Source organism: Oncorhynchus clarkii, chromosome 2 (assembly GCF_045791955.1).
Source record: "Oncorhynchus clarkii lewisi isolate Uvic-CL-2024 chromosome 2, UVic_Ocla_1.0, whole genome shotgun sequence".
Taxonomy (NCBI): Eukaryota; Metazoa; Chordata; class Actinopteri; order Salmoniformes; family Salmonidae; genus Oncorhynchus; species Oncorhynchus clarkii.
The window spans coordinates 84729207-84743216 of record NC_092148.1 but is presented as its reverse complement, the minus strand read 5'-3'; the positions used below and the strand labels follow the sequence as shown (position 1 = coordinate 84743216).

At 43.0% G+C, this 14010-nt stretch overlaps 1 protein-coding gene across 1 annotated transcript; it reads left to right on the top strand.

Annotated features, from left to right (window-relative positions):
- The first annotated feature begins 970 nt into the window (after positions 1-970).
- On the top strand, positions 971-13629 carry LOC139382911 (neurotensin). Its single transcript, XM_071127178.1, has 4 exons — positions 971-1204; positions 3632-3693; positions 9039-9242; positions 13258-13629. The coding sequence occupies exons 1-4, from the start codon at positions 1144-1146 to the stop codon at positions 13402-13404; spliced, it is 474 nt and encodes a 157-aa protein (XP_070983279.1). The 5' UTR covers positions 971-1143; the 3' UTR covers positions 13405-13629.
- Positions 13630-14010: the final 381 nt, after the last annotated feature.

Below are 14010 nucleotides of genomic sequence, written 5' to 3'. Positions count from 1 at the left end.
ATTAATTTATTACAGCCCACTAGGCAGCATTTAAATGCGCAATGAAGAGCAAGTAGACATAATTTGCTTGAGACTGACGTCTAGCGGGAGTGCATTTTCATCACGATAGCATGACCTATGTATGGTACAATTAGATTATACATCATCGCTGTTTGGGTTTACCAGTAGCCTAGGGTTTTTGATAGAAGTTGTTAATATATTATTACACAAAATAGTTATTACACAAATCATGTATTTATTTATTTCAAATATATGACAATGGAATCGTTGGGGGAAAAAATAAGAAAACAATATAATATAATAATCACACACATTTTGTTTGATAGTTGAATATGGTGAAAATAAGCCTATAATACAACTCATATAATAAATCTCCCTATACCCATAGTAATAACTTCACAGCATTTGGTCTCAAGGTAAGAAGAGGGGTACAACTTTACTTTGACCACATTGATCTAGGCTTGATAAGACACCATTAAATCCTAATTTAGACACCACCTAAAACATCCAGAAATAAGGTTTATGGAGTATTTGTAGAGCCCTGAGAGTGTGTCTATGAATCCCAGTGAGACAGGGGGTCCTCAACTTCAGACACACAGCTCTCCTTCACAAACAAATCAGAAAACCAATCAATCTACCCACTCTAAAGTAATAAAAATAACCAAATATGAAAATAACCACATCTAGAAGTTGTATGATGCAAAACCCTGATGTGTGACGCGGGGATGACGTCTGATGTCAAGATGACACAGCGCCAGGGCTCATAGGTTGAGAAAGAGGGGGAGAGGGTGATGAGAGAAAGAGAAAGGGGGATATGGAAGGGGGAGAGGATGGAGGAATGGAGGATGAAGGAGGGAGTGGGGGGGGGGGGGAGTGGTCCTCTGACATCATTCTACCTCTTATATATTGAGGGAATGGAGCCCAGTGTTCTTCACTTCATTCATTCTACCTACAGCCAGGAGGACACAGTCACACACTGTCACTGACAGGAAAAACAGAACACAAGGAGAAACAGGCTGAGTGAGTACACTCCTTCTCCACCTCCACCTCCATCTCTGTCTCTCTTTCTGCAATTGACCCCTAACCCTATGGACTTGGGTCCTGCTTAGCTAGCTGGATTCAGAGTGTGGGATTTTCTCCAAGATGCAGACACAGTTGGCGTTTGTGCTTCTCCTCTGTTTGCCGTGTGGCGTATTATGTTCAGGTAAGCACAGGCTTCCTTTGATATCCTTTCCTATTGATGCTAATTGATTTGCTGCCTTGCTGAGTGTTATATTGGTTGCATTGTCAACTGACTAGGTTGGATTTAATCTTGAAAGAACAGGACATATTCTCAGAGACTACGGACTAACTGAATTCCTCTCAACTGAAACATACTTTTGCAACAGGTGGATTTCACCATGCACACTATAGTTATCTTGTCCATTCACATCCATTGATTACCCTGACATTCCTATCAAGAAGACACAACCTCTCTGAGATATGCTCTGAAATAGTGGGTATCCTCTAAACCCAATGTTGTCAGATGATCTTGTTATTTATATGTTTTGAAAGTATTTAGAGTCCAGAAATGACATTATTTTATCAAATCATGTTTCTTTGAAATTCCACAAAATTTAATTCACCTCAATTCAAAACATAAGTTTAGTAAGTTGAAGGTAATCTTCTTCAACCTACTTCATATGTAAAGTACACACTTGGAGAGTTGTATTACATTGCAGCAAAATTTGAATACAATAAATTCATTTTCAACACATTTTTGGTGTGCATCGTCCTAGTGGGGTAGATCTGCAGAGATACAGGGTGTGCATGGGTTTGTTCTAGCCCAGCACAGAACTATACATCTATCCATTTAATCAATGCCCTAGCCTAGTTGTCTCAGGTGTTTTACAGCTCAGACAGCCAATTGAAACTTTCCAGGATCAGGGTTTGTGGCCACTGGGTTAATTGATGCATGAACACACATCTGACTGTCTGCTCGTTGATTAGCTCTCTCTATTTCTCTATTTCTCTCTCTCTCTCTCTCTTGCTCTTTCTCATCCTCTCTGTCTTGCTCTTTCTCCCCCCCCTCTCTCTATCTCCACCCCTCCCTCTCTCTCTCTCTGTCACTTTCTCTCTCTCTCTCTCTCTCTTGCTCTCTCCCTCTCCCTCCCTCTTTCTCTCTCTCACTCTCCCCCCCTCTCTCTCTCCCTCTCTCTCCCTCTTTCTTTCTTTCTCTCTCTTTCTCTCTCTTTCTCTTTTTGCTCTCTCTCTCTCTCTTCACCCCTCTCTCCCTTTCAAATCATACTGGCTAAAACAACCTGTTTTATACCGTATTTCCGAGAGTATAACCATGACGTGACAGTGTTCTCTGTTTGTTTCAGTCTTTATTATAGCCAGTCTTGGAGAGCCCTCATTCAGTCTTTATTACAACCAGTCTTGAAAAAACCTGGGCACCTTGGGTGTTTAGTGATCCTTACTAATTATACCTCAATTACATAAGCCCTTTAATCCTCTCCGAAAGAAACAGCACATTGTTCCGTTGAGCTTATTAAGCACATAGCTCTGTCGTAGAAATGAACTGATGTTACTGTAGGGTGTGGGCGAGGGGGAGGAGAGGAATCCGATCTAGCAGCACCCAAAACAGCCGGAGCCCTTTCCAGCAGTCAAATTACCAAATCACCCTCTAGTGGCCTCATGGGTGGAATGTTATTAATATATTTCATAATTAATAAACATATATATATATTATTCAACTGCAGAAAATCCAGTGTTTCTACCTGTGTGTCAAACGGTGTTGTTATATTTCAGTCTTCTGTGATGTATATAAAGTGTAATATTGGGATGCAAACTCAAAATTGAATACATTTCAACTCTATATCTGACATGGTACAGGTGTCTTTTTTTTTTACGCCCATAACCATGTCTGTAAAGTGTATACTTTTGTTTCAAAGTAGATTTGTTTAAGACTACCAAGAAACACTCTGTGTGATCCTGATTTAACCCACTGCAGTATTAACTTCCTGGCTCAAGGAGCAAAAGGGATTTGATTGAACATCTAATCAAAGTTGGGTTTTTATCTGAACTCTGTGACACGCTTCAAAATGGATGTCATAAATCTTTGAGCTTTTCTTGGTTGAGCTTTATTGCACCTTTAGCTGATGTTTGAGGGTCAGGCTCTAACAGAAAGTTATTAGGCTTCAAATCGGCTTGATTAGGCTATGAGGTCTACATTTGCACCAAACAAATCAATTCCGTTGGATAAAGCTGTTGAGGGAAATGCTAGAACAACATTAAGTCAAGGTGATAGAGACCAAGTTTTTATTATGGATTGGAGCACAAAATACCTGAATGATACCTGTATGATACCTGTATTACTATTGTTACATGCCTACCTGTATGATACCTGTATGATACCTGTATTAGTATTGTTACATGCCTACCTGTATGGTACCTGTATGATACCTGTATGATACCTGTATGGTACCTGTATGGTACCTGTATGATACCTGTATGGTACCTGTATGATACCTGTATGATACCTGTATGGTACCTGTATGGTACCTGTATGATACCTGTATGGTACCTGTATGATACCTGTATGATACCTGTACATCAGTACTCCAACTCTTGTTTTGTGTCTATCTGACAGATGTTGACCAAGAACAGCGGGCGATAGAAGAGGAGCTATTGAGCAGTCTCTTTACTTCAAAGGTACTGTACTGCTTCCTCTTTGCACCTGTCAGATCTGAGGTGTGTGTGTGTGTGTGTGTGTGTGTGTGTGTGTGAGTGCTCTTTCATGGGGGCTGGATATAGACCTGTCCTTTAGATATGTCATCTTCCTCTCTGGGTTTCTGTTTCAACTTGAATTGTCTCATTGTTGATTCTAATTGTTCATAGTTTCACAGATTTCTTTATTAGGATATATGATCTTTGAAAAAAACATAATGTTCAATCTAGTACAGTCAATAATCTTCTAATGCACCAGTAAAGCTTTCAAAATCACTTTTTTCCAGTCACTTCAATACTTTTCGACTCACACCTGCATAAACACTCACACATGCATATACACACCCACACGCACGCGCGCGCACACACACACACACGTAATGGGAATTGAATTAAAAACGTTTTAAATTCATTCAAGTATAACATAATTATTACTTCTTCTATATGGGTATTTATCATGGAACTGGAACTAGTGGAGCCTGGAGACTGATTACCTGAGCTAATACCATTCAGATGGTCTCTGACAGCAACATAGCGCCGTGCAGCCAACACGCACGCACGCACACACGCACACACACACACACACACACACACACACACACACACACACACACACACACACCCCACTCTCAGTCTGATAATGAGGCGGACACACTGAGACATGACTATGACAAATAAACTCTTGTGATTTATGGTTTATAAGGTTCCTTGGAGGGCTGATTGTAATAATAGGTCGCCAGATGAGTGATGGAGTGCTCAAGAAGACACTGGATAGACAGTGTTGTATTAGACAGTGTTGTATTAGACAGTGTTGTACTAGACAGTGTTGTACTAGACACTTATCTTTTTCTTTTTCCTCTTTAGATGATACACAGATTACACATGGTTCCTCTTTAGATTATACACCCATTACACGTGGTTCCTCTTTAGATTATACACCCATTACACATGGTTCCTCTTTAGATTATACACCCATTACACGTGGTTCCTCTTTAGATTATACACCCATTACACATGGTTCCTCTTTAGATTATACACCCATTACACGTGGTTCCTCTTTAGATTATACACCCATTACACATAGTTCCTCTTTAGATGATACACAGATTACACATGGTTCCTCTTTAGATTATACACCCATTACACATGGTTCCTCTTTAGATTATACACCCATTACACGTGGTTCCTCTTTAGATTATACACCCATTACACATAGTTCCTCTTTAGATGATACACAGATTACACATGGTTCCTCTTTAGATTATACACCCATTACACGTGGTTTCTCTTTAGATTATACACAGATTACACATGGTTCCTCTTTAGATTATATACACAGATTACACATGGTTCCTCTTTAGATGATACACAGATTACACATGGTTCCTCTTTAGATTATACACCCATTACACATAGTTCCTCTTTAGATGATACACAGATTACACATGGTTCCTCTTTAGATGATACACAGATTACACATGGTTCCTCTTTAGATTATACACCCATTACACATGGTTCCTCTTTAGATTATACACCCATTACACATGGTTCCTCTTTAGATTATACACCCATTACACATGGTTCCTCTTTAGATTATATACACAGATTACACATGGTTCCTCTTTAGATGATACACAGATTACACATGGTTCCTCTTTAGATTATACACCCATTACACATAGTTCCTCTTTAGATGATACACAGATTACACATGGTTCCTCTTTAGATGATACACAGATTACACATGGTTCCTCTTTAGATTATACACCCATTACACATGGTTCCTCTTTAGATTATACACCCATTACACATGGTTCCTCTTTAGATTATACACCCATTACACATGGTTCCTCTTTAGATTATACACCCATTACACATGGTTCCTCTTTAGATGATACACCCATTACACATGGTTCCTCTTTAGATGATACACAGATTACACATGGTTCCTCTTTAGATTATACACCCATTACACATGGTTCCTCTTTAGATGATACACAGATTACACATGGTTCCTCTTTAGATTATACACCCATTACACATGGTTCCTCTTTAGATTATACACCCATTACACGTGGTTCCTCTTTGATGATACACAGATTACACATGGTTCCTCTTTAGATTATACACCCATTACACATGGTTCCTCTTTAGATTATACACCCATTACACATGGTTTCTCTTTAGATTATACACCCATTACACATAGTTCCTCTTTAGATTATACACCCATTACACATGGTTCCTCTTTAGATTATACACCCATTACACATGGTTCCTCTTTAGATTATACACCCATTACACATGGTTCCTCTTTAGATTATACACCCATTACACATGGTTTCTCTTTAGATTATACACCCATTACACATAGTTCCGTTGGGGATCAGTTTGCTAATATCTGTTGAAATAGGTTGACTATTGTTTCCATGACACTTGTTGGTGATCTTATTTGGCAGCTGTTTGACAGGCCATGAAGAGACAACTGCACAAATGATCAGTGGTGTTAAACAACAGTTTATTATTTAATTAGTATCTGTCATGTCAGTCTTTAACTGCTGCATGCATTCCCACATATTTTACTAAACAGAATAGAAAAGAGTGGAATTAGAACAGGGAATTAGACGTAAGCTCGCGTTGAAATTCAAAAGTAATTTCCGACATTTGCAGCGTTTACCGTGAGCCGACATTTACAGTGTTGACCGTGAGCCGACATTTACAGTGTTGACCGTGAGCCGACATTTACAGTGTTGACCGTGAGCCGACATTTACAGTTTTGACCGTGAGCCGACATTTACAGTGTTGACCGTGAGCCGACATTTACAGTGTTGACCGTGAGCCGACATTTACAGTGTTGACCGTGAGCCGACATTTACAGCGTTTACCGTGAGCCGACATTTGCAGCGTTTACCGTGAGCCGACATTTACAGTGTTGACCGTGAGCCGACATTTACAGTGTTGACCGTGAGCCGACATTTACAGTGTTGACCGTGAGCCGACATTTACAGCGTTTACCGTGAGCCGACATTTACAGTGTTGACCGTGAGCCGACAATTACAGTGTTGACCGTGAGCCGACATTTACAGCGTTTACCGTGAGCCGACATTTACAGTGTTGACCGTGAGCCGACATTTACAGTGTTGACCGTGAGCCGACATTTACAGCGTTTACCGTGAGCCGAAATTTACAGTGTTGACCGTGAGCCGAAATTTACAGTGTTGACCGTGAGCCGACAATTACAGTGTTGACCGTGAGCCGACATTTACAGCGTTTACCGTGAGCCGACATTTGCAGCGTTTACCGTGAGCCGACATTTACAGTGTTGACCGTGAGCCGACATTTACAGTGTTGACCGTGAGCCGACATTTACAGTGTTGACCGTGAGCCGACATTTACAGCGTTTACCGTGAGCCGACATTTACAGTGTTGACCGTGAGCCGACAATTACAGTGTTGACCGTGAGCCGACATTTACAGCGTTTACCGTGAGCCGACATTTGCAGCGTTTACCGTGAGCCGACATTTACAGTGTTGACCGTGAGCCAACATTTACAGTGTTGACCGTGAGACGACATTTACAGTGTTGACCATGAGCCGACATTTACAGTGTTGACCGTGAGCCGACATTTACAGTGTTGACCGTGAGCCGACATTTACAGTGTTGACCGTGAGCCGACATTTACAGTGTTGACCGTGAGCCGACATTTACAGTGTTGACCGTGAGCCGACATTTACAGCGTTTACCGTGAGCCGACATTTACAGTGTTGACCGTGAATGCAGTCTCCGCTGACGCGGGAACATTGCGTTTAAATTTTCGCCAAGCTGTTTCAGTCAATCAATTGGTGAGTAAGGTGAGATAAACTTATTCTGGATAAACCAGTAGCCAGTGTTTTAAAGGAATAGTTAATTTAATAATGGCTGGTGTAGTAATCTAGCCAGTGGATAATCTCGGCACCCATAACTGTCATGAAAGACTAGCCATTGACAGACAATTCAATAGAAAATTGGGACTGGCCATTTAAAATGGCAGTTAGTCACTCTGCTGGGGATGCAGGCATTATTGGACCATTCCTGCTCCATAAACACAGGATCCGTCCCTCAGTCCCTCATTGATTAAGTGACACTGAGCGAAAAGATACTGACGAAGGACGAGACACAATTAAAAGTGAACCTACCACTCGTCTCACAACTCAGTGTGTTAATAAACTGTTCATTAGGAAGTAAACAAGACCTCATTTGCAATTGTAGGGTTCTCTAAATGTTAATATTGTCAGGAACTCACAACACTATCCAGCCAGACCGAGGCGTCCTTTCTGTCTCGTCTCTGGAGTGGTTTATGGCTCAGAATGCTCGGTACGATACATATCCACTCTGTGCCATTTCTCCCCCCTGGCCTATAAAATCCATATGTAATATCTAACAACTCCTCTCTCAACAATGACTATGCCAGGAAATAAAAGTGCTATCCTATGCCATCTATAAAAGCAAAGCTGATAGGTGAGATGGGATTTGAGATGATTTAGAAGCTCCAATCTTATATTCCTTATGACTCTGTTCATCATTGTCAGTGACACCCGGGAGGGAGTCTGGGCTGTGCGCTGTTATGGAGTCGGCCCACGCACAGGGGTCCCCACAGGCAGCGGCAGGGGCTTCACACCATCCAATACCACACGCTCAAACTAGACTATGATACAGCAGGCTTGGAGCTAGATAAGGTTAAGATCTGATCTGTTGCCATGAATTGTGAGAGGGAGCAGAAAGCACAGATATTCACACACACACACACACACAAACACACACACACACACGCACACGCATGCGCACACACAGTCTTACACAGCACAGCTAACCTTGTGGGGACATACAATTCAGTCCCATTCTAAATCCTATTTTCCTTAACCCCTAACCCTAACCCGTACCCTTACCCTAACCTTGACCTTAACCCTAACCCAAAAACCTAACCTAAATTTAACCTAAACCGAAACCCTAGCTCTTAACCCTAAACCGAATTCTAACCCTAACCCCAATTCTAACCCTAAACCGAATTCTAACCCTAACACTAATCCGAACACTAATCCTAACACTAATTCTAACCTTAACCCTAAACACCATAGAAATAGCATTTGACCTTGTGGGGACTAACAAAATGTCCCCAGTTGGTCAAATTTTTGTTTGTTTACTATTCTTGTGCGGACTTATGGTCTCCACAAGTATAGTTAAACACGTACACACACACACACACACACACACACACACACACACACACACACACACACACACACACACACACACTGTCTTAATTATTTCTTATCGTCTCCCACATGAAACAGAGCAAGCAGAACGCCCCCTACTGGCGTGTGTCCCTGGTGAATGTGTGCAGGATGGTGAACAGCCTGATAAACAGCCGGTTGTGGAGAGAACAGGTGGAGTATAACACTGGGGAGGAGCTGGGGGAGAGGCTGGCCTCCCTGCCGGAGCCCTTGGATGAGCTCCTCGATCTACAGCACATCTGCAGAGTACTGCAGCCCCGAGAGGTGAGGGACGGACACAGGGATGCATGCATACATTGTGTACACTGGGATATACAGACGCTAAGGACTGGATTCGGAGGTGTCGGAGGTGGAACTGAATTAGAGCTGTCAAATCCACAAGTGGCTCGTTGCATTACCTTATCGCGGACACTGCCATTGTGTGCAACGAAACCACACCCGACTATAATCCAACAAATCCCATGCAGACACGTTACAAGTTCATACACTCGAATTAGACTGACAGGCTACAATCCTCCCATCCAAATTAACATGAAAACATGCATTAGCCTCACATCAACGGTTTGACATTTCAGAGTCATTATTTCTACCATGGATAGAGCCTTCACTGTCTAGTACCGTTTTGAACTTCTAGCTCAGTAGGGATAATAAGGAAGGGATTGGTTTGTGACACAACACAGCAGCCGCTCCCCGATTTGTCAGCTCATACCACAGTTACACCTCCATTACCGTCAAAGCATCAGCTCGATCTGATTGAATCAGGCCACATACAGGGATGACCATACCGACACCTACAATGATAGAGGCTGATACACAGCAAAGAGAGCAATTTTCCCCATTTGAATAGAAAACACACACACACTTTGCATACACACATATAGAAAACAAGCACAGGGATGAGCATTGTAGGTCTACAGAGAGCAGTGCGCACACAAAAAGACATACGTATAAACAGGGCCACACACATATCGCTCACCCACGATGAGCATCTATCCCTGGGCCCTGCACAGCGCTAAATACCCACGATGAGCATCTATCCCTGGGCCCTGCACAGCGCTAAATACCCACGATGAGCATCTATCCCTGGGCCCTGCACAGCGCTAAATACCCACGATGAGCATCTATCCCTGGGCCCTGCACAGCGCTAAATACCCACGATGAGCATCTATCCCTGGGCCCTGCACAGCGCTAAATACCCACGATGAGCATCTATCCCTGGGCCCTGCACAGCGCTAAATACCCACGATGAGCATCTATCCCTGGGCCCTGCACAGCACTAAATACCCACGATGAGCATCTATCCCTTGGCCCTGCACAGCGCTAAATACCCACGATGAGCATCTATCTCTGGGCCCTGCACAGCGCTAAATACCTACGATGAGCATCTATCTCTGGGCCCTGCACAGCGCTAAATACCCACAATGAGCATCTATCTCTGGGCCCTGCACAGTGCTAAATACCGACGATGAGCATCTATCTCTGGGCCCTGCACAGCGCTAAATACCCACGATGAGCATCTATCTCTGGGCCCTGCACAGCGCTAAATACCCACGATGAGCATCTATCTCTGGGCCCTGCACAGCGCTAAATACCCACGATGAGCATCTATCTCTGGGCCCTGCACAGCGCTAAATACCCACGATGAGCATCTATCTCTGGGCCCTGCACAGCGCTAAATACCCACGATGAGCATCTATCTCTGGGCCCTGCACAGCGCTAAATACCCACGATGAGCATCTATCTCTGGGCCCTGCACAGAGCTAAATACCCACGATGAGCATCCATCCCTGGGCCTGCACAGCGCTGAACAGCCCTCGTTAAACACCTATCCTTCTCCTCGTCTGTTTTCTCAAGCTTCTCCATCACGTTGATATGCACACTGTCAGCTTCTCCATCACGTTGATATGCACACTGTCAGCTTCTCCATCACGTTGATGTGCACACTGTCAGCTTCTCCATCACGTTGATGTGCACACTGTCAGCTTCTCCATCACGTTGATGTGCACACTGTCAGCTTCTCCATCACGTTGATGTGCACACTGTCAGCTTCTCCATCACGTTGATGTGCACACTGTCAGCTTCTCCATCACGTTGATGTGCACACTGTCAGCTTCTCCATCACGTTGATGTGCACACTGTCAGCTTCTCCATCACGTTGATGTGCACACTGTCAGCTTCTCCATCACGTTGATGTGCACACTGTCAGCTTCTCCATCACGTTGATGTGCACACTGTCAGCTTCTCCATCACGTTGATGTGCACACTGTCAGCTTCTCCATCACGTTGATGTGCACACTGTCAGCTTCTCCATCACGATGATGTGCACACTGTCAGCTTCTCCATCACATTGATGTGCACACTGTCAACTACACAGCTCCTCACACATCATGATCAAGGTCTCTTCGGCCTGACTATACAGATGACCTGTTTTCTCACGAATGGAAGAAAATACACTAAACACTTATTTGAACCACAGCTGCATAAAGTAGGTACAACCCAACCATTATCTGGTGTCAAAATTATTATTATTATATCTGCGCTCCAAATGGCACCCTATTCTTTAAAGTGCACTACTTTTGACCAGAGCTCTATGGGCCTTGTCAAAAGTAGTGCACTATACAGGGGAACATAGGGTGTCATTTGTGTTTTCATGGCCTTATGCACCAGGAGTGGCTCATTACAAAGCCTATTCCCCCTCAGGAGACTGAAAAGATGTGGTATGGGTCCTCAGATCCTCAAAAAGTTCTACAGCTGCACCATCGTGAGCATCCTGACCGGTTGCATCAACGTCTGGTATGGCAGCTGCCCGGTCTCCGACAGCAAGGCACTACAGAGGGTAGTGCGTACAGCCCAGTTCATCACTGGGGCCAAGCTTCCTGCCATCCAGGACCTCTATATCAGGCGGTGTCAGAGGAAGGCCCTAAAAATTGTCAAAGACTCCAGCCACCGTAGTCATAGACTGTTCTCTCTGCTACAGCACGACAAGCGGTACTGGAGTGCCAAGTCTAGGTCCTCAACAGGCAGCTTCATTAAATAGTACCCTCAAAACACGTCAACAGTGAAGAGGTGACTCCGGAATGCTGGCCTTCGAGGCAGAGTTCCTCTGTCCAGTGTCTGTGTTCTTTTGCCCATCTTAATCTTTTATTTTTATTGGCCAGTCTGAGATATGGCTTTTTCTTTGCAACTCTGCCTAGAAGGCCAGCATCCCGGAGTCGCCTCTTCACTGTTGATGTTGAGACTGGCGTTTTGCGGGTACTATTTAATGAAACTACCAGTTGAGGACCTAGACTTGGCACTCCAGTACTGCTTGTCGTGCTGTAACAGAGAGAACAGTCTATGACTACAGTGGCTGGAGTCTTTGACAGTTGAGGACTTGTTTAGGACTTGTTGAGGACTTGTGAGGCGTCTGTTTCTCAAACTAGACACTCTAATGTACTTGTGCTCTTGCTCAGTTGTGCACCAGGGCCTCCCACTCCTCTTTCTATTCTGGTTAGAGACCATTTGCGCTGTTCTGTGAAGGGAGTAGTACACAGCGTTGTACGAGATCTTCAGTTTCTTAGCATATAGCCTTCATTTCTCAGAAAAAGAATAGACTGATGAGTTTCAAAAGAACGTTATTTGTTTCTGGACATTTTGAACCTGTAATTGAACCCATAAATGCTGATGCTCCAGATACTCAACTAGTCTAAAGAAGGACAGTTTTATTGCTTCTTTAATCAGAACAACAGTTTTCAACTGCGATAACATAATTACAAAATGGTTTTCTAAGGACCAATTAGCCTTTTAAAATGATAAACTTGGAGTAGCTAACACAACGTGTCATTGGAACACAGAGGAGTGATGTTTGCTGATAATGGGCCTCTGTGCCTATGTAGATATTCCATAAAAAATCTGCCATTTCCAGCTGCAGTAGTAATTTACAACAATAACAATGTCTACACTATATTTCTGATCAATTTGATGTTATTTTAATGGACAAAAATGTGCTTTTCTTTCAAAAACAAGGACATTTCTAAGTGACCCCAAACTTTTGAACGGTAGTGTACATGTACATATTACCTCAATTACCTCGACTAACCGGTGCCCCCGCACATTGACTCTGTACCGGTACCCCCTGTATATAGCCTCGCTATTGTTATTTTACTGCTGCTCTTTAATTGTTGTTGGTTAAGGGCTTGTAAGTAAGCATTTCACCATAAGGTCGACCATAAGGTCGAATGTTGTATTCGGTGCATGTGACAAATAACATTTGATTTGATTATTCTGTTTTTCTTTACAGCTGCTTGACAACTCTCAAGAGTACTTTGACGCCGATCAAAACAGTGACAACCCGCTCAAAAGGAAATCACCGTATATTTTTAAGAGGCAAGTGAAAAACACCAAAGCTCGGAGGCCGTACATCTTGAAGCGGAGTACATTTTACTGACGAGGAGAAAGAGGAGAAAGACACTATACATTCTGTGGATATGTGACCATACGTGCTCTCTGTTGTAGTGTTATTACTGATGTTTAAGCAGTGTTTTGTCCATACAGATGATATCTCAAATCTGTGTCTGTCACTATAGGTCTCTACTCACATTCTAGGCCCAATCCTGCTCCAAAAGAGAGGACCAATTTAAATAAAAGCATACAAAAGCAGTAAGCAAATGTGTATCTTTTGAGAGACTTTGTATTTACTATATTTGTTCACTCCATGTATTTTCTTTCCAATGTGATTAAACAATACATATTTCAAAACCACTAAGATGTGACAGTGTTTTTTCAGAACTCTAGCTGTTCATAATAGCAAACATCAGGAGACTGAAAAGATTTGGCATGGATCCTCAAAAGGTTCTACAGCTGCACCATCGAGAGCGTCCTGACCGGTTGCATCACTGCCTGGTAGTATAGCAACTGCTCGGCCTCCAACCGCAAGGCACTACAGAGGATAATGAGTATGGCACAGTACATCACTGGGACCAAGCTTCCTGCCATCCAGGACCTCTATACAGCGCCTTGCAAATGTATTCATCCCCCTTGGCGTTTTTCCTAA

Coding starts and splice junctions, on each gene's coding strand:
- LOC139382911 (XM_071127178.1), top strand. CDS start 1,144: ATGCAGACACAGTTGGCGTTTGTGCTTCTCCTCTGTTTGCCGTGTGGC. Junction 1,205..3,631: donor GTGTGGCGTATTATGTTCAG/GTAAGCACAGGC, acceptor TCTATCTGACAG/ATGTTGACCAAGAACAGCGG. Junction 9,243..13,257: donor GAGTACTGCAGCCCCGAGAG/GTGAGGGACGGA, acceptor TTTTCTTTACAG/CTGCTTGACAACTCTCAAGA.